Source organism: Mizuhopecten yessoensis, unplaced genomic scaffold (assembly GCF_002113885.1).
Source record: "Mizuhopecten yessoensis strain PY_sf001 unplaced genomic scaffold, ASM211388v2 scaffold2597, whole genome shotgun sequence".
NCBI classification, from domain to species: Eukaryota; Metazoa; Mollusca; class Bivalvia; order Pectinida; family Pectinidae; genus Mizuhopecten; species Mizuhopecten yessoensis.
This window is the reverse complement of record NW_018404625.1, coordinates 703,790-731,695: the sequence shown is the minus strand read 5'-3', so window position 1 is coordinate 731,695 and position 27,906 is coordinate 703,790. Positions and strand designations below refer to the sequence as shown.

The 27,906-nt window shown below is 37.5% G+C and overlaps 1 protein-coding gene across 2 annotated transcripts in view; it reads left to right on the top strand.

The window, feature by feature from the left end:
- LOC110446163 (E3 ubiquitin-protein ligase TRAF7-like) overlaps positions 1-27,906 on the top strand; it is a 77,618-nt gene that overhangs the window by 21,987 nt on the left and 27,725 nt on the right. For both annotated transcript variants that reach the window (XM_021491172.1, XM_021491173.1), the window contains 6 exons: positions 1,139-1,207; positions 4,475-4,597; positions 5,809-5,925; positions 8,305-8,421; positions 9,412-9,531; positions 10,527-10,658. In XM_021491172.1, the coding sequence (XP_021346847.1) occupies positions 1,139-1,207; positions 4,475-4,597; positions 5,809-5,925; positions 8,305-8,421; positions 9,412-9,531; positions 10,527-10,658 (678 nt within the window). The remainder of the gene's footprint in view (positions 1-1,138; positions 1,208-4,474; positions 4,598-5,808; positions 5,926-8,304; positions 8,422-9,411; positions 9,532-10,526; positions 10,659-27,906) is intronic.

The following is a 27,906-nucleotide window of genomic DNA, read 5'->3' as shown; positions in this document are numbered from 1 at the left end:
GGGGCAAAATTTATTATGGTTTATAATGGCAAATGATACGTTGAATATTACTTGTTAATAACTTGATTGGAATTATAACCTTGAATTGACAGTTTGATACTTTGAAAATTTTGAGCCAACCCTACCCCCAAGGGCTGTAGGGTGGGGCTCAAAGGAGTCAGTGTGCTAAAATTTCTTTATTTTCCTTGTTAAGAATCAGAGGTGCTAATTTCAAATCCTTTTTAGTCTGAAATCTGTATACTAGATATTGAGTAAGGTGGTTTTATTGTTTTTTGTCACTTTGAATAATATTTCTGTTCATGTTAAAAACAAAATCAACTCTCTGTATAAATATATCAGGTGACCGTTAAGGCCCATGGGCCTCTTGTTAAGTCATGTCAGTTGATAAATATTGTGAAACTTTCAATTATTTTCTTGGCTGAGACAACAATGGTGGAATTATAATTATGTAAAACATAAAAGTACTTAAAGTGACCGTTAATTACCTTGTTTGACAAAATATTATAATTGTGAAATTTTGTTAAGTTTTAAGGTAGAGAGCTAGTCCCAGCACTCTGTTTGTATCTCCAATGAAAAAGAGCTCTGATTCAAAAAAAAAATTACTTAAATGACCCTTAAAGACCTTATTTGACAAAATATTTTTTTTGTATTTTTTTCAAGTTTTAAGGTAGAAAGTCCCAGCACTCTGATTGTACCTCCAATGAAAAAGAGCTCCGAATTTTTAAAATAACAGTATAAGTTACCTAACAATAACTATGTGATGGTATTGTTTTGCTACAAAACAGCATCACTCTTTGATAACCCCAAGTATATTTTAAGTATGTAAATATATTAAACTTGAGGCGTTGCTAGTTCAAAGTTTTGATGTTGATATCCACTATGTGTGAGCCGTTTTTATAATTCAGTTATCTCTCGCAAAAGATGAATTTTTGCGTTAATTAATGAGGTGACACGTGAATTTAAATACTTTATGAATTTTAATGTCAAAGCCAGTTACTGAATCAAGATGGAAATAGTTTCTTCTTCATTGTAATTTCAATCATTGGTATATGTACATACAAACCATACAGGCATTGTTTGCAAAATAAAGCACACTCAAAAATGTTGTTACTTATACGATCTGTTGATTTTATTTCAGGGACCCGTTTGGTGTTTGTGTGTCAACAATGATTTCTTATTTAGCGGTTCATCGGACAAAACAATAAAGGTAAGTTATCAACTCCTTCACCCCTGAAATTTTATAATGAACTATTCCAACATTTGAATTGGAAGAGTTCAAAGGTGTATTCAGGGGTGAATGAGTTAAGGATAATGATAAAAAACCGTTTTGCATTCATCATGTGAACATTCAGACTTCTGCTTTTGACCTTGTTATATACAGTATTACACGACTCAAAAGTAAACAAAACAAAACTTATAAATTGGTTATAATTTTATAATTTAGCTGCTATTTGATAAAAATAATATCCAAAAAGTGAAAATTAAATTCTAACAATATCATTTTCCATTAATTATAATATATGTCATTTCGCTCGTATGGCCAGAATTAATATACAAATATTTTCACTTGTGCTTTGCATTCTTGAAATTTTTTGATATTCTGTCATACTCGTAAAATGTATCATTTTATATGGTATTCAATGGGAAACCGTCAAATATCCTCTATTTATTACTGAAATGAGTTTAATAGATGTTTCTTCTAAAATCTGTGAGCCGAGTTAAAAGAATCTGGGAAAATCATAAGCATGAATGTCTATTTCAAACTGTCACTCCAAATTGTTGGTACAATCACAACAAGTGATCAGGGCCCACGCAGTCGTCCTCCGCGATACTCCAGGGGTTACGCTCATCTTCACACTCTCTGTACCCCCGGAATATGTCATAGCAGAATTGAAGGCAGGAAGACATAGCTATTTAAATCTGGTCTCGGGTGAAAAAAACTGGCCAATTGCTAGACTGATACCTGTCCTTTGAAGATTGCAGAGAAGAGACATCTGACTGCAATTCCGTTCAAATTAAACCTTTATTCTGTCAAGCAGTTCCGTTCATGTAGATCAAAAGAACCAGATTACAGTAGTTATTTGGGAGCCTTCAATTTCGTCATGACATATTCTAGGGGTGCAGAAAGCGTGAGGGAGCACAACCCCGAGAGTATCAAGGATGGGATCCAGTAAACAATATATACTCTATAATGGGTTATTTAAATGCAAACTTAAATTTGCACTTTTTTTTACCTAAAATTAGAAAATTTAATTTATACCGAATATTGTTTCCTGATCTAGACATGTCAAGGAACTAAATTTTGGCAATGATTTAGCACCAGAGACGAGGCTCATGGCATATATAGGCTGTCAAATTGTTAAATGAATAGGCTTTATCACAGCATATTGAGCAACAACAAGTGAGCATGTTTTGTTAAAGAGGTCATCAACAAAACTATCAGATGTGTGATATGATCTATTTTGAAACATTTTGTATTACTTATCTTGATTGATATGAATCGTTCAACCACATTCTCGTTATTTCCTGACAACATTACACTTACAAAGTTTCTTATCGCAGCTAATTTTTACTCGTCGTATTATTCTGCGGATCATATTTTTATTACTTTTTTATTGTTTCTTATCGCGGTTCATTTTTGCTCACCTGGCACGAAGTGCCAAGTGAGCTTATGCCGTGGCACGGCGTCCGTCGTCCGTCCGCCCGTCCGCCCGTCCGGCCGGCCGGCGTCCGGCGTCCGGCGTCAATATTTTACTTTAAACGACTTCTTCTTAATAACCGAAAGGCCTAGGGTGTCAATATTTGGCCAGAAGCAAACTTGGATGAAGGGCTACAAAGTTTGTTCAAATAAATGACCTTCACCTATTTTCAAGGTCACAGGGGTCAAATATGTCAAAAACTTTAAACATCTTCTTCTCAATAACCAAAATGCCCAGGGAGATGATATTTGGCCAGTAGCATGCTTGGGTGAAGGGCTACCAAGTTTGTTCAAATGAATGACCTTCAATTATATTCAAGGTCACAGGGGTCAATTGTATTAAAAAACCTTTAAACAACTTCTTCTGAATAACCAAAATGCTCAGGGTGATGATATTTGGCCAGTAGCATGCTGAGATGAAGTGCTACAAAGTTTGTTCAAATGAATGACCTTCACCCATATTCAAGGTCACAGGGGTCAAATATGTTAAAAACTTCAAACAACTTCTTCTCAATAACCAAAAGGCCTTTGGTGAATATATTTGGCCAGTAGCAAGCTGAGATGAAGGGCTACAAAGTTTGTTCAAATAAATGAACTTCACCCATATTCAAGGTCACTGGGTTTCAAATATGTCAAAAACTTTGAACAACTTCTTCTCAATAACCAAAATGCACAGGGTAATGATATTTGGCCAGTAGCATGCTGGGATGAAGGACTACAAAGTTTGTTCAAATGAATGACCTTCACCCATATTCAAGGTCATAGGGGTCAAATATGTTTAAAAACTTATACAACTTCTTCTGAATAACCAAAATGCCCATGGTAATGATATTTGGCCAGTAGCATGCTGAGATAAAGGGCTACAAAGTTTGTTCAAATGAATGACCTTCATCTATATTCAACGTCACAGGGGTCAAATATGTGAAAAACATTCAACAAGTTCTTTTGAATAACCAAAATGCACAGGGTGATGATATTTGGCCAGTAGCATGCTGAGATGAAGGGCTACAATGTTTGTTCAAATGCATGACCTTCACCCATATTCAAGGTCAAAAGGGTCAAATATGTTAAAAACTTTAAACAACTTCTTCTGAATAACCAAAATGCCCAGGGTGATGATATTTAGTCAGTAGCATACTAGGATCAAGGGCTACCAAGTTTGTATAAATGTATGACCTTGAATCATATTCAAGGTCACAAGGAGTAAATATGTTCAAAATATTTCAACAACTTGTTCTGAATAACCAAAAGGCTCAGGAAGTTGATATTTAGTCAGTAACATATGCTGGTATCAAGGACTACTTTGTTTGTTAAAGTGAATGACTTTGACTTATATTCAATGTCACAGGGGTCAAATTTGTTTAAAATCTTTAAACAACCTCTTATGAATAACCATGGGTCCCAGTATGTTTATACTTTGCAAGTTGCATCCTGAGATGAAAGGCTATACAATGTGTTCAACATAATGACTTTGTTCGACTTTCAATCACAGGGGTGAAATGTTCCAAAAAAAAATTAACAGGGTCTTTTGAACGAATTTTAATCATAAATACTGATATTTTGCCTGTAGCTTTATTTTAGATCACTTTTAAGGTTACAAGTGTGAGTTTTATACCAGGTGAGCGATGCAGGCCCATTGGGCCTCTTGTTTAATCGTGTCATATTGCTCTGCGCCTGTGGATCATATTTTTTGGGTCATCACATTATTGACCCACGAAATCACGAAAACATCCTGCTATACAATACTAACCATGATTCTGCCTTATCTTACTGTAGGTCTGGGACACTGGCAATAACTACAAATGTTTGAAGACTCTGGAAGGTCACTCGGGAATCGTGTTGGCTATCTGTACCTATGGAAACAAATTGTACAGTGGCTCCCAAGACAGTAGCATCATAGTAAGTATGCTTAGGAGTCGTAATGTGAGAGGAAACTGGAGTACCTGGAGAAAACCTGTGCGATTGGGCAGGTGACCCCATTCCTTTTCACGTCAGGTCCAATCATAGTGTATAAAGTAAAAAATAATATAACTTTCTTTATTTTACAACAATTATGAAACAAGTTATTTCAATTTCAACTTACATTAAACACACTTGTTGGTCTGGATGTTAGCATCCTGGGGTGGGGTCGGGGTTGGGGGTGGGGGGACGGGGGAAGGAATGTTGGAGGAAACTGGAGTACCTGGAGAAAGCCTGTGTGATTGGGCAGGTGACCCCATTTCTTTTCACGTCATGTCCAATCATAGTGTGTAAAGTAAAAAATAATAGAAACTTTATTTATTTTACAACAATTATGAAACAAGTTATTTCAATTTCAACTTACATTAAACACTCTTGTTGGTCTGGATGTTAGCATCCTGGGGTGGGGTTGGGGGTGGGGGGAGGGGGGAAGGAATGTTGGAGGAAACTGGAATACCTGGAGAAAACCTGTGTGATTGGGCAGGTGACCCCATTCCTTTTCACGTCCGGTCATAGTAAGTTAAAATACACTATTAGTGATTGTAGTCCAAGAGATGGAAACAATATAGGCCAGGTGATAACAATATTTTATTCAACATTTGATATACCACTCTATACTTGCCATAAGGCCAAATGGAAAATGTTATTAGTTTCCGGTTACCCTACTTACCCTTATTTTTTGTGCCTACCCTAAACTGTTTTTGGCTACTTTCAAGGAACCAGCGTTCAAGTCAATATTACTCTCCTATTTATATAAATGTTATAAAACAAAGGACAATGAAAGGTACTACCCTTATATTTTCAAACATGTACCTAACAAACAGGAAACAAATGGGTTTTTCCGTTTGACCTCATTAATATAAGTGACACTGGTTAAAGATATCTACAAGTGTTTGTGCTTGCATGTGTGTCGGAGGCTACCTATATTAGTATTCTGTGTCACAGACCTTGTTTTTCTGTTGTATCATTTCACTTGACTGTTACAGAAAAATCTCCACCTTTGGGATAACATTTTTGAGGTTGAGCAGGTCATAGCATTGTAAGTCCAATGCTAAAATCTTATCCAGGAGTTGAGATTTTCCTGTCAACATCAGACAGACAGTGGTAGATTCCTTTTTGACGGTTATAATTCTGATGTGTTCTGTTGGCAGGTCTGGAACATTGACAACTTTGAACAAGTCTGTGTGATAGATGCCCACTGCAATCCGGTGTGTACGCTCGCCTCGACCAAAAGCTTGCTGTTCAGTGGATCTCTGAAGGTCATCAAGGTACGGTTTGTCAAGGTCATGGACATGGTGTTTGATGTAAAGGTCAAGGTCATCCAGAGAGTGTTTGGTGATAAGATATACATCCTCGTTAACTCCAGTGGTTACAATCACTTTCGCTCTCTGCACCCCTGGAATATGTCATAGCAAAATTGAAGGCACGGAAATAGCTGTTTGATAAGTGTCAGTAAAATAACCTGACCAATCACTAGGCTGATACTTGTCTATTGAAGATTACAGAGGAGCGACGCCCGACTTCAAAGCCAGTAAGTTTTACCGTTATGCGACTGCAAGATTCTTTTGATGTACATCAAAGGATCAAGCTAGTCTTCTCGACTCGTCCACAAGGCGGTTCACACTGAGCTATTAAATTTGCATTGACATATTCCAGGGGTGCAGAGAGCGAAAGTGAGCGTAACTCCTGGATATTGAGGATGTAATATAAAGGGGTTGGGGAAAGCTGCAGTACCCAGAGAAAAAAACACCTACCTGAGGCCTGCCTGAGGCCAGTAACCTTGAACCCGAAACTCAGTGGTTGAGGGCTAGTGATCGTAGACGGACTGACCTTGATGATTTTGGTTTGGTTTGTGTTTTAAGTCCTATTAACAGCTATGTGGTCATTTGAGGTCATGCCAGGTTTTGGTGGTGGAAGAAAGCCGGAGTACCGGGAGAAAAACCACCGAACTGCAGTCAGTACCTTGGGACCGCCCCAAGTAGGTCTCTAGCACGCGAACTACTAGTTGAGGGCTACTGATCTGATCGTTGATGGTCTGACGCCTTAACCACTTGGCCACTGCGGACCCCAGGAAAGTGATATAACGAGACTCGCTACAAAATCAGAGTCAAGTCACATCAAAGACACTTCTACATATTGTTATTGAATATGGATTATGATCTAAATATAGAGGCAGATATACTTCTGTTCAGCATAAATTAAGTCAAACTAAGTTAATTTACCTCAGTGGCTATATAATGTGTCCCGGCTTCCAAAATACTGTAATTATCTCCCTTAGTACATGATTTTCTGTAAACTAATGCTAGGTATTTTCAATTCTTTTTGAATTTAGGTATGGTTTGTCTACATGTATAAATCTCTATTCCTGCCACAACCACTATACGTTTCATTAGATAAACCTGCTAGGAGTTGATAAACAATTTTGGTTATACCCATTAGTGGGTAACACCATATATGTTATTTCATTAGTCAATCTTCTTATTTTGAGGTCGCATAAAATGCTTTGCGACATCATCTTCCATAGTTCATTGCATTGTTCCCCTCGCGGTGGCCCAGTGGTTAAGGCGTTGACATTCTGCTAACAGTAGCCCTCCACCACTGGGTCACGGGTTCGAGACCTACGTGGGGCAGTCACCAGGTACTGGCCATCGGTCGGTGGTTTTTCTCCGGGAACTCCGGGGCTTTCCTCCGCCACCAAAACCTGGCATGTCCTTAAATGACCTTCGCTGTTAATAGGACATAAAACACAAACAAACCAAACCAAACCAAACCCCCCTCAGAAACAGAAATAATGTATACTCCCAAGAGAAACTTTTGGTTTCAGAACGTTGTGGGTGGAAAAGGTCCCAAACTTGTGATGATCTGATTATCATGTTCATCTGCCTCTCTTTAGTTAATTTTCAAATCTTAATCATTGTGTCCCTATACAAATTAAAAACTAATAACGAGAATTAGGTAAACATGATCAACAACCATCACACGTTGAGGAACTACTTTCTACAAGTATGGATAAAGAATATTTCTCTACCTAGAGTGAATGGCTAATAGAATCGTTCACTCCTTTTCGGAGGGACGAGATAGGGGGATCACAACTTGAGGGAAGCTTGTCAAACTCGATGCTTAATTGCCAAGTGTTTGGAAATTTAAGAATTTTTCCTGAGGATTGAAAATTCCTATCTCACCACATGTACAGTGGGTGATTCATTCTTTTTCTTTTAACCTGTTAGTCCTGTAATATACATAAATCAGTGTAGGGGCTGAGTGTGGCCGAGTGGTAAAGGAGGCTGACCGTCTATGATCGCTAGCCCTCTGGGTCGCAAGTTTAAGACCTACATTATTGTATGTGGGGCAGTCGCCAGGTACTTTCCACAGGTTGGTGGTTTTTCTCCAGGTACTCCAGTTTTCCTCCACCACCAAAACCTGGTCCATCTTTAAACGACCCACAGCTGTTAATAGAACATACGTAAATCACAAACAAACTAACATAACACAATGTCGACGTTGATGTAATGAAAATTCATTGATGATGGAAGATGAATTGTTATGACTGAGAATTCTCACGTCTCAACTCTGTTTATATATATATATATATATACATGTATGACTGTGTACAGGTATGTACAACACAATGTATGATATATCCACAGGTATGGGACGTACACACCAATGAATTGAAGCAGGAATTGACGGGTCTAAACCACTGGGTGCGGGCACTCGTGGCAACTCAGAACCACCTATACAGCGGGTCTTATCAAACAATACGGGTGAGTTGACCTGTGGCAGTTAGATATAGAAAATCAGTATTGAATTTATAAACCAATTTCCACCATTGAATTTTTTTTTTTCTCTAGTGGTGTTTTGATTAATCGATGTTAATGACTATTAGTCAGTACAGCCAATAAACTGATTAATCAACTACAGAAGTCCTGATGGAGTTTAGTCAGATTAATTATGGAGGCACGTTAGTCTAGTGGTAGGATGCTGGGCTCGTGACCAAAGGGTTGCGGTTTGTGGGTTCGAGTCATGTCACGGCACTGTGTTGTATCTTTGAACATGGTATACTTTACTCTGCTTGTTCCAGTCTACTCAGCTGTAAATGAGTACGTGGTTCGGCAGGGCTGGAATTTTTGAATGCTAGCTGTGAGTGCCTAACTGGCACCACCGGCTGTATGCTCCCCAGGGAGTTGAGAAAAATATTGGCTAGTTGCAAAGGCCCTATAACCACGGATAATAATTTGTGAACAGCTTTGAGACAACCTACGAACTAGGTTGTGATAAAGCGGTATATAAGAACCTCAAATTATTATTTTGTTTTTATTATGTGTAGATATATATTATGGAGTTTTCATTAGAGTAATTCATGTGTTATTTTAAGCCCATCTCCTTGCTAGGTACTGACTAACAAGAGTTAAGCAGCAGATGTCTCCGACATTTATTCCCAGCTGTTACGTTAGCATCATAACAGACTTTCTTTTACTTTTCAAGTCCACTTTTGGCCTTTAGGGACTAGACAGTACAGATTCAGTATTTGGAGGGAGGTACTTTTTAAGTGGTACTGTTTTTTATTTGCATAAGCAAATCACAACATCAGCGTGGAGGATTTCTCAATGTATTTCTTTAAAATGATTATTGGTCGAAGATCGGTTAGTTAATGTTAACCAATGAGCGAGCTTAAAAGTGGAATCGATTCCCAACAGTAATTTGCTGTGTGTTCGTTTTCATTTCTTTACTGTATGTTTTTACTGTCCTGTCAGATCTGGGATCTGGAGACCCTGGAATGCCTACAGATGCTGGAGACATCGGGAGGCAGTGTGTACAGCATAGCTATCACTAACTACCACATCCTGTGTGGCACATACGAAAATGTTATTCATGTAAGTATACAACTCTACTAACTATTTAGCACACCTTGTGTTGTGCAGGTACTGATGAAAATACAGTAAAACCCCACTTACTCAAACTCGTGGGGCCCAGATCAATAGTTCAAGAAATACATGGTATTCGAGTAATCCAAGTTTTTTTTCGAGATCGTCAAGTATTTATCCGTCGAATCTTGGGTGATAATTATTAAACATATGTACGTATCGTAAAACGGTACTGCTATATTATTGAGCATGTCGCCAATAGCGATGAGTAATGAAAGTAATAGAAAAGGATCATTAATAAAGATATCAAACTGTTCAACAAGTCGTACAGACATCATTTTCATCATTTTCATGTAGCTACAATGGACAGACAATGCATGGAATTACGGATTGTATATGATGCCTACTTATATTACCGTGCATTGTTCATGTTAGCCGTATATATGTTTCCTGTTAATGTTAATGATAATGATGATTTTATTTCATTACGTTACGGGAATACATAAAAAAAAAATGAAAAAAATCTTATAATGTAGAACTGAGTAATAACTTGAACTTCCAGCACCATTGTAAGAAAAGGAAATTGAAGTTTACAGTCTTGCATTAGAATGTCTGTAATGTCCCATCGTTTTGTCGTAACTTAAATTGATTCTTTTGCTATAATAAATGAAGCAAGCAAATAGTACAACATATAGACCCTGAGAGTGTTTATTGTTGTTGTTGACAAGTACACATTTTGGCGTATTATTTGTAGATTGTCAACAGATTTGTGAAATGATGAATTGGCCCAATCATAACCTTTATAACAGAAAAACTATATACAGAAATTGTAATCAGTCCAGTTGTGATTTAGAGCAAGGTTTCAAGCACGAAAGCACTGAAATTAGAATACCGCTAAAATATAATCTTTACAGTGTCATATTTTTTTTAAAATTTAATTTCAAAAAATGTGGGAAAAAAAATCTGTTCTAATGTTTGTGTATTTTCAATGTGTTGACACACAGGTATGGGAGCTAGAATCAAAGAACCAGATCGTCACGCTGAAAGGCCACACGGGTACAGTGTATGCCTTGGCCGAGCTGCAGACATCCTCCGGAACAAAGATATTCAGTGCCTCCTACGACCGATCTCTGAGGGTAGGTTCTTGTTATATTGCAACATAGCTGGAAATCTTAGCCCGATAAGTTGCTCATAGTCTGATCAGCCTAGAACGTCATTTTTGGAAATTTTTAAAAATGCAATTATTTTTGAATATTTATAACTCTACTAATAATTATGATTTTATATTTCTTGTCTCCTGTTGATTCTTAAGATTCTCTTTACGTGTAGTTTTTAATTTCAATACTTTTTGAAAATATACAAAATGAAACGTTTTCGTGAAAGTTCATTAAGCTAACAAGACTTTAACATTTGGGCTCTGATGACAACTATACCTCATTGTTTTGTGTTATTTTCATAGAACAGCAAGATTAGTGATGTGAAAAGATTCATGTAGCACAACCAATAAGTGTTAATATGTGACATTTTGATCAATCTGATTAAAATCATATGTTACATGGCTTCGTTAACTTCGTACTACGCCTGAACATCTGAGTGTGCCACGGTCAGGGTCACGTTCAGGTGACCTTTATATTTATAAATACTCATTAAATTTTGACCAATCAGAGACCCTCTTTCAAAAGGGCGCTCAGAGTTGTAACAAATATGTCGGACATTGATGAGAATGATGAGAAAGTTCTGAAGGTATTTGAGATTGATTGTCTGAAACCCGAACAGAAAAAGATATTCAAAGATTTATTAGAGAAGGAGGACTGTATGGCGGTGTTGCCTACGCAATTATTACCCAATGGGTACGTTTTCCTTGGCGTCGTAAAAACGTCAGTTCCCGCCGCCATATTTGTTTTGGAAAACTAATCTGTTCGATACCTCTCGCTATTTATCTATCAACCATGATATTCCGATTCGCTGGCAAACTTTTGACTGTGCGCCTCTGATTGGTTCATCTAAAGGTCACTTGAACGTGACCCTGACCGCGGCACATTCAGATGTTCAGGCGGAGCCATGTAACAGATGATTTTAATCAGATTGCATTTTGATATAAATATATATATAAACATATATAACACTTATTGGTCGTGCTACATGAATCTTTTCACAATCCATACCCACCAACCTGAAGAAAATGTTTAGAAATAAGCCAGATTTGTAGTCTTCTTCCTTGGAAAGTTTCTTCTTTCCACGTTATTGAAAATCTTCAGCTTCCAGGCCATTTTCGGAAGATCTTCTAAGTCTTACATGCTAAGGCTAATGTTAGACCTCTTCCAATATGGCAGATAGTTTCAGTGAGCAACTTGCAGGGTTTATTGGTCAGTTTTCTGGGCCTTACGACTGTACTGATTATTATTTTAAAATAAACTTTAATATGCATATTTATCAAATAATGTACTGTGTTATCCAGTGAATATACCCATGTCATATTTTTTGGTGTGTTAACCCATGTAATATGACCTATCAGCCCTGTGATTGGTTGTAAGTTTCAATTGTTTTAATTGTGACGTCAGGCCTAGGACAAGTACATGACGTCACAGACTTACTGGACGCACTGGAGTCAAAATGGCGGCTTTTTACATTTCAAGGTTGCATGAAAATTGTCGTTTTACATGAATAAATGCCACAAATCTTGATTATGTGTTACAAAGGATCTTACACTCTTTTTCAGTTCATATGAAATTTATGAAACTCGTAACAAATTTTTCACTTTATCTTTGTCTGTACCAGTCTATAGAAGTCTGTCTGTACCAGTCTATAGAAGTCAGTCTGTACCAGTCTATAGAAGACTGTCTGTACCAGTCTATATAAGACTGTCTGTACCAGTCTATAGAAGTCAGTCTGTACCAGTCTATAGAAGTCAGTCTGTACCAGTCTATATAAGACTGTCTGTACCAGTCTATAGAAGTCAGTCTGTACCAGTCTATAGAAGTCTGTCTGTACCAGTCTATAGAAGTCAGTCTGTACCAGTCTATAGAAGTCTGTCTGTACCAGTCTATAGAAGTCAGTCTGTACCAGTCTATAGAAGTCTGTCTGTACCAGTCTATAGAAGTCAGTCTGTACCAGTCTATAGAAGTCTGTCTGTACCAGTCTATAGAAGTCAGTCTGTACCAGTCTATAGAAGTCTGTCTGTACCAGTCTATAGAAGTCAGTCTGTACCAGTCTATAGAAGTCTGTCTGTACCAGTCTATAGAAGTCAGTCTGTACCAGTCTATAGAAGTCTGTCTGTACCAGTCTATAGAAGTCAGTCTGTACCAGTCTATAGAAGTCTGTCTGTACCAGTCTATAGAAGTCAGTCTGTACCAGTCTATAGAAGTCTGTCTGTACCAGTCTATAGAAGTCAGTCTGTACCAGTCTATAGAAGTCTGTCTGTACCAGTCTATAGAAGTCAGTCTGTACCAGTCTATAGAAGTCTGTCTGTACCAGTCTATAGAAGTCAGTCTGTACCAGTCTATAGAAGTCTGTCTGTACCAGTCTATAGAAGTCAGTCTGTACCAGTCTATAGAAGTCTGTCTGTACCAGTCTATAGAAGTCAGTCTGTACCAGTCTATAGAAGTCTGTCTGTACCAGTCTATAGAAGTCAGTCTGTACCAGTCTATAGAAGTCTGTCTGTACCAGTCTATAGAAGTCAGTCTGTACCAGTCTATAGAAGTCTGTCTGTACCAGTCTATAGAAGTCAGTCTGTACCAGTCTATAGAAGTCTGTCTGTACCAGTCTATAGAAGTCAGTCTGTACCAGTCTATAGAAGTCTGTCTGTACCAGTCTATAGAAGTCAGTCTGTACCAGTCTATAGAAGTCTGTCTGTACCAGTCTATAGAAGTCAGTCTGTACCAGTCTATAGAAGTCTGTCTGTACCAGTCTATAGAAGTCAGTCTGTACCAGTCTATAGAAGTCTGTCTGTACCAGTCTATAGAAGTCAGTCTGTACCAGTCTATAGAAGTCTGTCTGTACCAGTCTATAGAAGTCAGTCTGTACCAGTCTATAGAAGTCTGTCTGTACCAGTCTATAGAAGTCAGTCTGTACCAGTCTATAGAAGTCTGTCTGTACCAGTCTATAGAAGTCAGTCTGTACCAGTCTATAGAAGTCTGTCTGTACCAGTCTATAGAAGTCAGTCTGTACCAGTCTATAGAAGTCTGTCTGTACCAGTCTATAGAAGTCAGTCTGTACCAGTCTATAGAAGTCTGTCTGTACCAGTCTATAGAAGTCAGTCTGTACCAGTCTATAGAAGTCTGTCTGTACCAGTCTATAGAAGTCAGTCTGTACCAGTCTATAGAAGTCTGTCTGTACCAGTCTATAGAAGTCAGTCTGTACCAGTCTATAGAAGTCTGTCTGTACCAGTCTATAGAGGTCAGTCTGTACCAGTCTATAGAATTCAGTCTGTACCAGTCTATAGAAGTCTGTCTGTATCAGTCTATAGAAGTCAGTCTGTACCAGTCTATAGAGGTCAGTCTGTACCAGTCTATAGAGGTCTGTCTGTACCAGTCTATAGAGGTCCGTCTGTACCAGTCTATAGAAGTCTGTCTGTACCACTCTATAGAGGTCTGTCTGTACCAGTCTATAGAAGTCAGTCTGTACCAGTCTATAGAAGTCTGTCTGTACCAGTCTATAGAAGTCTGTCTGTACCAGTCTATAGAAGTCTGTCTGTACCAGTCTATAGAAGTTTGTCTCGGTCTATTTGGTTTAGTCAAGTTTGTATACAACAGTACTAGTGTACACAGTGTTCTCCTAACAATTTGGCATTCCCGTTTGAATGGGAAATAGGAAGGATACCAGTTATATTACAAAAGTGGGATGGACAGTTTTACATAACAGGATGTAAATCAATCTGATCCTTTTGTTAATGAATTCTCAGGGACAGTAAATCAACTCTGCCCAGATATCAAATGAATAAGTAAGCACATTAAATGATGTTTCAGGTTCAGGTTTTTTCTGACCTATTTGATCTTGATTTGGTTTCGCTATCATTTGATTGCACATACAGTCACTATTCCTAGCTGTTAAAAATAAATAGGCTGGTCATCACCTAAGAATGTGAAGTTTTAGATTACTGATGGCTGTTACAGTTTTCCACGTACAAGTATACATCAAAAAAGGATTGAATTTACGCAGTTTAAATAAGACATCTATGTGTAGCATTTTCTGATGCGTAAAAGTACAAAAATGGTATTGTGTCTTCCCAAATACTGTCTCAGACACCTTGATAGTTAAGTGTTGTTGTTCGTGTTTTTATTGAGGGTCCCTGGTTTAGTATCCTGCACTGCAGTCAATACTGTTAATTTGTTTAAGCTTTAACCTAAGTGTCCAAATGACCAAGATAAGCTTAGTCCGTACCATGTCGTCCATCCTTCCTTCTATCCTTCTGTCATCTGTCTGTCAGCATTTCCTAAAACGACTTCTTCTTCTAAAAGATTGATTGGAATTTGACCAAATTTGACTGGATTTAGCATCCCTAGGTGTTTGGTTTTCAAAAATGTACAAATGAAGCGGCTGTTGCTGTTTTTGTAAGCACACTGTGCTTATTACAATATGTAAGTCGAATATGGTAATATAGACCTAATTTCAATAGATGCACAATGATAAGTTTACAGTTTAGTTCTTTAAGGATGTAATTGTTACACATTCACATTAACGACATTGGTATCCTCATTTCATAAGTGTTCCACACTAAGTGGATAGCTAATTAAGTAGATGTTGTAACATTTGAAAGAATATAAAAGAACGACTCTTGACACATTTGAAAAATACAAAATAATTTATTACAGTCATTTGAAAGGTGCACAAAGGTTGCATGCATTACCGTATTTATCCAGTTATAAGCCCATGCCTGGTTATAAGCCCACCTTTAAAATTTATAATACAGTACATTTGAGAACATTTACGCAAACATTTTTATACTGTTTCATGATACAATGTAGCCCGACCCTAGTTTGAGGGAGATATTATGTGTGAATTTCTCCCTCTGGGGCTTCTTGCTGGATATACACAGTGATACCACCCAAGTTATTTTAAGTTTTATTGCTGATAACACAAATAATAATTTGCTGCCACCTTAAATTCACAGGTTTACCATTGCATTTATGTAAATGACATAAAATATTTTTTCCGTATTTTCCTTTTTTTTTCTTTTTTTTTTTTTAAATTTGCTTCAAAGGAAAATATTTAAAAGGATATTCAAGTAATGTTTAAGGCAATTATAATATACTTATCAATGTAAGATCTTAAAAACCAGATAAAAGTGCATGTGAAAAAAACCCACATTGTGCTCCAAAAGCAGTCTTTTTTTATATGACCGTCTTTGACAGTAGTTAATTATGGTATGGCGTTGTCCGGGCGTAAACTTTCGTTTGTCCGGCAATCTCCTCCTACATTGTTTGACTGATCTATTTGAAACTTGGTATACATTATAATCATGATATGAAGTTGTGTCTCCCTTTAAAGAATTTTGATTCCACCATTTTTCAAAAAGTTATTGCCCTTTGTTCATTTCAGTATTTGAATTTTGTCCGGAGATCTCCTCCTACATTTTTCGACCGATCTCTTTGAAACTTGGTATACATGATAATCATGATTCAAGTTGCATATGACGGTCTACCATCATTAGCCCTCCAGCAACAGGTTCTAGATTCCAGGCTTATGTAGGACAGTCGCCAGGTACTGGCTGTAGGTCGGTGGGTTTTCTCCAGGTACTCCAGCTTTCCTCCACCACCAAAACTTGACGCATTTTTAAATGACCATAGCTGTTCATAGGATGTAAAACACAAACAAACCAAACCAAATGGTCTTAGTCTTTAACTGGAATGCAAAGTTTATCCTCTCTGAAATTCAATATACTGTAAAAGCATATTGTCCATTTAAAAAGCTGCTGAAGTATTTTGACCGACATATTTAACTTAAAAACTACCACTGTGTTCGACTAGTTGACAGTAAATCTATAGCTATTCTGCCATCACTACACTTTTCATTCAAATTTCTTGAAACGCTACTGATGTCAAGTCACTATACACACTGAACTTAATTATAAGCAGCTATTTTAATGGAAACTGTACCCTTCACAATTAGCCAGGTCTTGTGCAAATATGTCTCCATTTTCAATCAAGTTATTTGAAATTAAATACTGCAAGATATTAACACAAAGTTGTGTATCTGCTCTTAATTCTGTACTTCTGTATTACGAGAGTTATGTCACTTTTGCAAATAAAATGTTTTTCTCAAGTATTTTCCACAAAATTCCTCCTACAAATTTAATCCAAATTTCATGACAATTCAAAGCTGTTATTAAATCACCACACTCAGATGTTGTGCACCTGTGCTTATTTTTTCACTCTTGCCCTGACTTTTTAAATTGCGGGCAGCCATCTTGGATTTTGATAGTTCAAGTTTGTTAATCGCTTATTAAATTTCTCTAAACTTTTCTGGCAGGTTTCTCAAATTACATACGCAAGTTCCCCGTTGTCCATTGTTGTGCATGTTTCATGTTGGACTGATTGGGAAAACAAGATGGCGACCAAGCATCCATCCTGGATTTAAAGAGATCAAATTTGTTATTGCTATTTTTCAAGAAGTAAACAATAACATCACTTTAAAGGATACTGTCCAACTCAGCTTCATGAAATTTTAATCAGAAGCTACCACAAGATGCATTGACCAACTAGACTATCAATCCAACAGATGAGATAAGTGAAATGAGGGGAAAATTAAGATATCAAATGTACATACTAGATCTAATGAAGATCTTACGATGGTGGATGTCAAGATCCCTCTGGGATCTTTTGTTATCGGAGTAATGTCCATTTCATTTTTTTCCAAAATACTGATACTCATGACCTTCTTGACCAATATTAACGATTTCTATTCTGACAACTTGTTTCCATTCTTTTTCTTTAAGTTTACTTCAATTTGATGTATTCTATCTGAAATGACAATTATTTATTTAATTATTGTAAAAAATAAAAAAAATAAAAAAAAATAATGAAAGTTGGTTTCGCATGATTGGTGACTTTTAGGTACATGTAATAGTAACTGACCTAGCTCCTTGACCAATATTTGTGAAAGTTGGTTTCGCATGATTGGTGACGTTTAGGTACATGTAGTAGTAACTGACCTAGCTCCTTGACCAATATTTGTGAAAGTTGGTTTTGCATGATTGGTGACGTTTAGGTAAATGCAATACTGATACCCTACGATCAATCATGTCTGGCTATAACTGTCAGCATTTCATATCTTCATGTTTAATGACTATCTTAACGATAATACATGAGTGTACAATTTCTACTTACCCAATTAACGCCCAAGGGGCTTAGAGAATTTTTTTTTTTAAATATTTGAATCCAGCGAACCATGCAAATTATCAATCATTATACATATATCTTAGTTTGTCCTGGGACAGGCGAATATAAGTCAAACAAAATATGAAATATAAAACAATTCTTTTATATTAAACATTTTGAAAGATAGATTCCTGTTTTGCATGAATATAATGTTAAACAACTTAATAGTCAAACATCATTGTACATACTTTTCCGGCCCATCCCCACATTACTTTTTTTTCAAATTTTACCAACAACAATTTGCTATAGTCATTAAGTCATCATAGGACATGGTAGGAAATTAGGAAAATATAGCGTGGCTGGTGGAATTTTGCTAAATTTGCCTGCAGGCTAGTACAAAAAATTCTGAAATTGTACATTACACCCTTGTTATGGGCCTATGATCATCTGTCTGGCAATCGTGACTGACAGTCTCATCATATACACAGTCTGACTGACTGACTCCATCTAAATGTTTATGTGTATTACAATCTGCTCCCTAAAATATTATCAATGGTTGTGCTGTGCTGGACTTGTGTGTACATGAATGTGCACAGTCACACTTTAATGCAAAACATGTGAATGGCTTGAAACCTCCGAATCCTACATGCATTATATATACATGAATGTCTGCCTAATATGATTTTTCACCCGAGATTAAATGCACTATAATGCGCAGCGTGGAACTTTTGTATTACATCATCTTAAAATTGGCTGAATCTCTATACAAACGTATACATAACAGCTAGTATATGTATTTTTCGGTCTGGCTCGGCTCGGCTCTGCGGCTTTTGTTATGGGGAAACACATAATTTTGTATATATGAATATATAACCTTTTACGCATAAATTGGAACATGTGATTCTTCCTGTTTTCAGAGGATTTTTTTTCTTTTTTTTCTTTCTATTTTTCCCATGGTTTTTAAAGGTCTTGATACGATTTGAAGTTTAAAAAGGGGTGATTGGATATGTGTTGCTCTCTTTTCACCTTGAGTTCCTCTTTTCATTTCCAGGTGACCAAGTATTAAAGTAGGAAATCTACCTTAAGACCTAACAAGATTTTCCTGGATGTTTTATTCTTTATTAACCTTTTCACCACTGTAGACCATGATGGACTCATCCAGATCTGTACATGGTAGTGTTTGCTAAAGTATAAGTAACAAAGGGGTAAAACAGAATTTATATCAAAGTTTTACTTTCTACACAAACAATGTACGTATAAAACGTATTTATACGGTATATTGTTTGTGTAGAAAGTAAAAACTTTGATATATATCACATATTTCCAAACTGAGGAATCTTATTAAAGATTTTCTTCATTAACTCATTCACCCCTGAAATTCATAATGAACTATTCCAACCTTGGAATTGGAAGAGTTCAAATTTGTCTTCAGGGGTGAATGAGTTAAATTTCTGCCATGATGGAAATCAAAGTCCCTCTGTTAGGCTTCTGATTCAATGACAGCTCTTTGGCTCCGTGTGATGGTATTGTGTGCGTGGCCCTGTCTGTCGAGATTTAGTCTAGGGACACACGTGATATCATAGTAGCAGCACATCGTCTCATTTTGTAAGGGCATCAGCCAGAATTCAATAAATCATCTGTCTTTTCAGCTGCCGTATTAAATCTGCACTGGGCTAGACGTATCTTTGTATGACCCGAAAAGCTACTTTATCTCGTTCATAAAAATCCATTGGAGAGAAAACGAAACCACTGTTCTGTATCTATATGCACAATCGCACACAATACAATCACACAGAGCCAAAGAGAAGTCATTGAATGAAGCCCAACAGAGGGACTTTGATTTCCATCATGGCAGAAATTTAACTCATTCACCCCTGGAACCAAATTTGAACTCTCCCAATTCCAAGGTTGGAATAGTTCATTATGCAATTTCAGGGGTGAAAGAGTTAATGAAGAAAATCTTTAATAAGATTCATCAGTTTGGAAATATGTGATATATATCAAAGATTTACTTTCTACACAAATAATATACGTATAAAAACGTTTTATACGTACATTATTTGTGTATATATATATATTCAGAGTTCATCATGGGAATTCTCTGAAGAGGAGAAAGTGCTAGGGAAGTCGAAGAAACTCTTGTCTTTTGTTTTTATATATATATATATATATATATAGTAGATAATAAATAAATAAGTCCTTGCGAAGGAAAATATAGAATAAAACAAATTTTTCAGATCGTCCGCTAGGCCTTTCTGCCTTCTAGGGCTTCTTCAGGCGGATTGATATATATATATATATGTCTTCTGTTTGAGATAAGGCAAGGTTTTCTTTTGCAAAGTAGAAAGGCATCACCGACTGCTAATTGTCATATAGTGAACTTCCTTCTATAGATGGTGTGTCAGCGTTTTTGTCTGTGACAGGTTCTTAATTGCAGTTTTGATCCAAAAGTGTCCACAAAATGTATGCAATCCATTATAAATTATCTTGGTTTTAGATTAGGAACTCAGGCAGATATCTGTGTGACTATTGTATCTGATATGGAGCTAAAGGCCCAGCAGTTCTAACTTAATGGAGAATGACCGTTCAGTGGACAGGTCATTTGCATAGCTGTTATAGGTATAAAAGAAGTCAATGAGGTTCCAGGCCACCTGTCGCAAACAAATGTGGTCGATTCCCTATCAGAAGTCTAAAACCAGGAGGTCAATATGTAACATGCATTTACCATATATATCCTGCAATAAGCCCTGAGGGGGTAACACATAATCCCTGGCTGAAAATAGGAGGATGGGCTTATAATTACAGGACGATGAAAAAGATTTTGTTGGCATTTCTGCATGACTGCAATATATGTTGGTGGGTTTATTACAAAGCATTTGTTTATTGCCAGATAAATATGGTGAGAGTTTGATCTGTAATCAGAGGTCAGTGTTGAGTTTGATCAGAGGTCAATGGAGTGTTTGATCAGAGGTCAATGTTGATTTTAATCAGAGGTCAATGGAGAGTTTTAAATCGGAGGTCAGTGCAGAATTTGAATAGTCAGGTCAATGTTGAGTTTGATCAGTCAGTTCAATGTTGAGTTTGATCAAAGGTTAACAATGGAGAGTTTGATCAGAGATCAATATAGAGTTAAATTGATCAGAGGTCAATATAGAGTTAAATCAGGGGTCAATGTGGGGTTTGATCAGGGGTCAATGTGGGGTTTGATCAGAGGTCAATGTTGAGTTTAATCAGGGGTCAATGTGGGGTTTGATCTATGGTTAGAGGACAGCATGACATTTGATCTGTGTTCTGAGGTCAGCATGGAGTTTGCTTCTAATCAGGAGTATTTCAGTTACTTAGCCTCCAACTAAATGTCAGTAACTGTTGAGATCAGATATCAGGCTAGAGTTTAACTAGATCAGGTCAAATAATAGTCTTCGAGTCATTAGTTCCCAACAGTAGATCATATGTCATCCAGGGTGTCAACTTTCAATCTTGATAAGGTCAGTCTTGTTGATGACCACTCACTAGTGGTTGTGAATCTGGAGAATCAGATCTCAGCCTAGTTTTTAACCTCAAATTCAAGGTTAGTCAAGAGGGTGGTGGACCAATGCAGCTTATCAAAAGGTGACTCTCTAGCCAGGATATCCTGAAATCCCCGGTCAGGAGTTGGCCTTAAAACATTATCTTTGAGGTTCAAATTTACCCAAGGTCGGCTCTTATCTGTGATGAATGTCCTGTGTGAATGTTTTTGATATGTAGTGTATTGATTTACCATAGCTGTCAACCCTTCCTCATTAAGAGGGTGAGCTCCCCCATTTTGACCAAAATTTACCAATCAGTTCCTCGAAACTCCCTCTTTCAAGTCAAGACCACACACAAAGTCAAAATCTATATTCTGTGGTCAAATGATCTCTTATTTACTGCAGGGTGTGTGTAATGATCATAACAGGTGTGTCTGAATCAAACGAATGCTCTTTTGAGTTATTTTGATGCATTAAAAGGGAAAGATAAATTGAGCAAAGCAGTTTCAGTTGCATTTCACCCACTTTCTCCCTCATTGGAAATGTGAAACAAGGGAGATCTCTCTCATTGGAGGTTTCAGAGGTTGACACTTAAGATTATTTTTTTTACTAGTTTCGACTGTTATCTTATGTTACAGCATAAATCAGGTTTATGGTTCTAATTTAACAGGAAGACTGTTACATGATAACTGTTAAGGAAACATAATGATACCGGTAGTCGTCGTATTATCCCTTCAATAAAACCGGATGTGTTCATTCTAAAGCAAACTGTTATTGTGTCATGGTCCCGGACGTCACAATATGGTAATCAATATTCAAGTGTACCCAAAACAGGATGGGACAAATTACCCCCAAAAAATGACATTAATGCCACCCACCCAGGTAAAGAGTCACGAAGGGGGCGTTTTGTATTCTTGTGGCAGCGACAGATCAAATAATTGTCACGAGATCATTTACTTTAGATAAGCTGCTTTGACGCAAAATGAGATGTGACTCGGACACTTATTAAGAAGCAAGAAAACTTGCCTGTCATCATTTTGGAATGCACAAACCTTTTAAATATACCGGTAGTTCATTCGTATCTTAAACCAAATTTGAATCTTGTAGAAACTGTTTTGTTTACCAATCAAAAAACAGTGTAGCATTAAGTCTACACTGTATATGAGTCAAATGAATGACTCAATTAATTCCTCAGACATATATTAATTCAAAACTCAAACCTGAGGGGCGGGGCCGAATAGGGGAAATAGGTAAAACCTTCAAAATCCTTCTCCTACCACAGGGAGGGATTAAGGAATTTTATCCTAATTTAGTCTGGAGCATCCTTGGGCCAAGGAGACTCAATTTTGTATAAATGGTTGGTGTGGCCCCCCTTGGGCAAAGGGTCAGGGCCGTAAAGGGGAAATAGAGGTAAAGCCTTCAAAAACCTTCTCCTACCCTAGGGATTAATGAATTTTATCCTTATTAAGTCTGGAGCATCCTTGGGCCAAGGGGACTCAATAGGGGAACATAGCAAATTATTCTTTAAAATCCTTCTACTTCTCTAGGAATGAAAGGATTTGGTCCATATTTGGTGTTGAGCATCCTTGGGTTAAGGGGAACCAATTGTGTATAAACGGTTGGTCTCATGGCCCCCCAGGGGCCTGAGGGGCGGGGCCCAATAGGGGAAACATAGCAAATTATTCTTTAAAAATTTTCTTCTGTAGAAATGAAAAGATTTGGTCCATATTTGGTGTTGAGCATCCTTGGGTTAAGGGGAACCAATTTTGTATAAACGGTTGGTCTCATGGCTCCCCAGGGGCCTGAGGGGTGGGGCCCAATAGGGGAAACATAGCAAATTATTCTTTAAAATCCTTCTTCTGTAGGAATGAAAAGATTTGGTCCATATTTGGTGTGGAGCATCCTTGAGATAAAACCTTTAAAATCCTTCTTCTACCATAGAGATTAAGGGATTTTATCCTTCCTTGTGCAAAAGGGACTCAATTTCATATAAAAAGCGAGTGTGGCCCCCCTGGAGGCAGAAGGGAGGGGCCTAATAGGGAAAACATAGCGGAGGCAGAGAGGCGGGTCCCAATAGGGGAAATGGTGAGGGATAACCTTTAAAATCCTTCTTCTACCATAGGGATTAAGGGATTTTATCCTAATTTAGTCTGGAGCATCCTTGGGCCAAGGGGACTCAATTTTGTATAAACAGTGGGTATTGGTCTCCCAGGGGGCAGAAGGGCGGGGCCCAATAGGAGAAATAGAGGTAAAACCTTTAAAATCCTTCTTCGACCATCAGGATTAAGGGATTTTATCCTTTAATCTGGAGCATCCTTTGGCCAAGGGGACTCAATTTTGTATAAACAGTGGGTATGACCCCCCTAGGGGCATAGGGGTGGGGCTCTGTTTGAAATTTGTTATATCTCAAGTACTGGATTGATCTGTAACACAGATGGGCCAGAACGTTTCAGTTGATCGGGTTACATGCTCAGTCAGTTAGAGTGATGGTATATCAACCTTAAACTCAAGGGTTCGAATCTACATCCAACCCTGCTCAAAGCGGTTCGCAAATCATTATTATCCATGGTTATAGGACCAGTGAGATTGCAACCAGCCAATACCTTTCTCAACTCCCTGGGGAGCATACAGCCGATGCTGGCATTTCAGTGCTCACAGCTAGCATTCAACAATTCTAACACTCCCCATCCACATACTTATTTACAGCTGAGTAGACTGGAACATTAGCGGCCGTAAAGAATCTAATAATGTTCAAAGATACAAAACAGTGTCAAGACGTGACTCGAACCCGCAACCCTTTGGTCACAAGCCTGGCATCCTACCACTAGACTACCGTGCCTTTTAACACGTACCAAGAACATTGTTGTCTCACCGCAACACGAGTAGCGGAAGCGAGACTAAGGTGTTAATTGCTTTTACAGCGGCGGCAAAGTTAGCATTTAAGTTTTTGCGTTTAACTTAGTTTCACTGAAAGTATAGATGATAGACCAACCAAACTTGGACCATAGATGCATCTTAGGTAGTACATATCAACCCATGCATCAAATGACTTGTCAGATGATCCCCATCAATATTTTATTTATTTCATCTGAATTATTTCTCATAAAAGTCCCACAAAAGAGTGGGTTATCTTTTCAGAAATTATTTATCAAAGGTATAGTCATGCCAGAAAAAAAAACTGTTTCTTATGCAATAAGTTACAGTTTTTGACAGTAGAAGGGGATCCTTGGTTGACTTTTAAGTCATGTATAATATGATCTAGACCATCTTGTTGACTTCCCAAGGGTCAGGTTTCATATAACAGGTTTGATGGTTCCTGACATGCCTATAAGTAAAACATTGAGAACATATTCACTGTATATACTGCAAAATATAGCTTTATTTGAGGTATCGTGCACTGCAGCGAACATTATAATATCTCCGATTTTGATACTAAGTTGCCAACCGGACAATAGTATCATCATTTTTTTTTTTCTTTCCATTCTAACAAAATAAAACAATCCATTTAAGGGCAACCCTTCTCCTTTCTTGCTTCACTTGCAAAAATCTGTTCATTTTCTCCGACCTACGGCATCCAGATATTTGATGAGGTCTTGAAGATACAGGCCTTTGGGGTAGGCAGACACGTGAGATAGTTCAAATCCATCTGAAAGAGCATAGGATATAGATTACTGGTGGACAGTGGTCATCACAAATCTGTTTAGAACATGGACATAATTAGGGAACAGTGGTCATCAAAAATCTATGTAAAATAGGGACATCACTGGTGAACAATGGTCATCACAATTCTTTATATAAAACAAGTGGACATTGGTCATCACAAAGCTGTATATATTTAAATGTCAACCTGGCAAGTAGTCAAGAGAAATCTGCACGTCATTTCAAATCATAATATTGTATGTGTGGTGTTGTTCAATGTTGTCTTGATCTCGTGTTGTCTGGATGTGTTTCCAATGTTGTCTGATGTTGTTACACTGTTTTCTGATGTTGTCACACTGTTTTCTGATGTTGTCACAATGTTGTCTGATGTTGTTACACTGTTTTCTGATGTCACAATGTTGTCTGATGTTGTTACACTGTTTTCTGATGTTGTTACACTGCTTTCTGATGTTGTTACACTGTTTTCTGATGTCACAATGTTGTCTGATGTTGTTACACTGTTTTCTGATGTTGTCACACTGTTTTCTGATGTTGTTACACTGTTTTCTGATGTCACAATGTTGTCTGATGTTGTCTGATGTTGTTACACTGTTTTCTGATGTTGTTACACTGTTTTCTGATGTTGTCACACTGTTTTCTGATGTTGTTACACTGTTTCCTGATGTTGTCACAATGTTTAGCGCACCTGGCCCAAAGTGCCAAGTGAGCTTATGGCATGGTGCGGCATCTGGCGTCCGTCCGTCTGTCGTTAACTTTTACTGAATAACCAGAAGACCCTGGCTGATGATATTTGGCCCATAGCATGCTGGGATGAAGGACTACCAACTATGTTCAAACGAATGACCTTCGCCCATATTCAATGTCACAGGGGGGGGGGGCAAATTTGTTTAATCTTTTGAACAACTTCTAATTAACCAAGGGGCCTAGGGTGTTGATATCTGGCCCGTAGCATGCTTGGTTGAAGGGCTAACAAGTTTGTTCAAATGAATGACCTTCGCACATATTCAAGGTCACAGGGGTCAAATATGTTGAAATATTTAAACAACTTTTTCTGAATAACCAAAATCTTAAGGATGATTATATTTGGCCAGTAGCATGCAGGGATGAGGGGCTAACAAGTTTGTTCAAATGAATGACCTTCATCCATATTCAAGGTCACAGGGTTCAATTGTCAAAAACCTTTAAACAACTTCTTCTGTATAACCAAAATGTCCAGGGTGATGATATTTGGTCAGAAAGATGTTGGCATGAAGGGCTTACAAGTTTGTTCAAATGAATGACCTTTACTCATATTCAAGGTCACAGGTGTCAATTGTGTTAAAAACCTTTTAACGACTTTTTTTGAATTGCCAAAAGGTCCAGGGTGATGATATTTGGCCAGTAGCATGCAGGGATAAAGAGCTACAAAGTTTGTTCAAATGAATGACCTTAATTTGCCTTTATTCAAGGTCACAGGGGTAAAATATGTTTAAATCTTTAAACGACTTCTTCTGAATAACTAAAGTGTACTGAGGGTGATTGCCTGTATATGTGAATGACCTTGACATACTTTCATGGTCATATCTGGTCCTTAGTGCATACATCTTTCAAAGTCATCTTCTCAATAAACAAAAGGTATAGGGTGGCAAGGTCACAGGGGTCAATTGTCTTTAAAAAAAACTTTAAACGACTTCTTCTGTATAACCAAAATGTTTCCAGGGTGGTGATGTTTGGCAAGTTGCATTCTTGGATGAAGAGCTATTATTTTTTTTTCAACTTAATGTCCATGTTTTACTTTTAAGGTCACAGGGGTCAAATGTGTTTTAATCCTTCAACAGGTTCTTCGAATTCTGAATGACTTTAAGTCAAGACACTGATATTTTGCCTTTAGCTTTATTTTAGTCCTCTTTTAAGGTAACATTTGTGAGATTAATATCACGTGAGCGATGCAGGCCCATTGGGCCTCTTGTTTCTAATGTTTTCTAATGTTGTCACAATGCTGTCTGATGTTGTCACAATGTTGTCTGGTTTTCATTTATCACAATGTTGTCTAATGTCATTGTTTTCTGATGTTGTCACAATAATGTCTGATGTCACACTATTATCTGATGATGTCACAATGTTTCTCTGATGTCAATGTTGTCTGATGTTGTCACAATGTTGTCTGGTGTTCAATTATCACAATGTTGTCTAATGTCACAATGTTGTCTGATGATGTCAATGTTTTCTGATGATGTCACAATGTTGTCTAATGTTATCAATGTTGTCTGATGATGTCACAATGTTTTTCTGATGTCAATGTTGTCTGATGTTGTCACAATGTTGTCTGGATGTGTTACCAATGTTGTCTGTTATTGTCACATGTTGTTTTTTGTGGTCTTTTGTATTGTCTTTGTTGTCTCATTTCTTCAAACTTTCTATGAACTCTCCATGTTGTTTTCCAGTTGCTTCAACCTTTCTATTAATCCTCATTATGCAATTTGATTTTACTTTCTATTTTTAGCTCACCTGGCACGAAGTGCCAAGTGAGCTTATGCCGTGGCGCGTCGTCCGTCCGTCCGTCGTCCGTCCGTCCGTCGTCCGGCGTCAATATTTTACTTTAAACGACTTCTTCTTAATAACCGAAAGGCCTAGGGTGTCAATATTTGGCCAGAAGCAAACTTGGATGAAGGGCTACAAAGTTTGTTCAAATAAATGACCTTCACCTATTTTCAAGGTCACAGGGGTCAAATATGTCAAAAACTTTAAACATCTTCTTCTCAATAACCAAAATGCCCAGGGAGATGATATTTGGCCAGTAGCATGCTTGGGTGAAGGGCTACCAAGTTTGTTCAAATGAATGACCTTCAATTATATTCAAGGTCACAGGGGTCAATTGTATTAAAAAACCTTTAAACAACTTCTTCTGAATAACCAAAATGCTC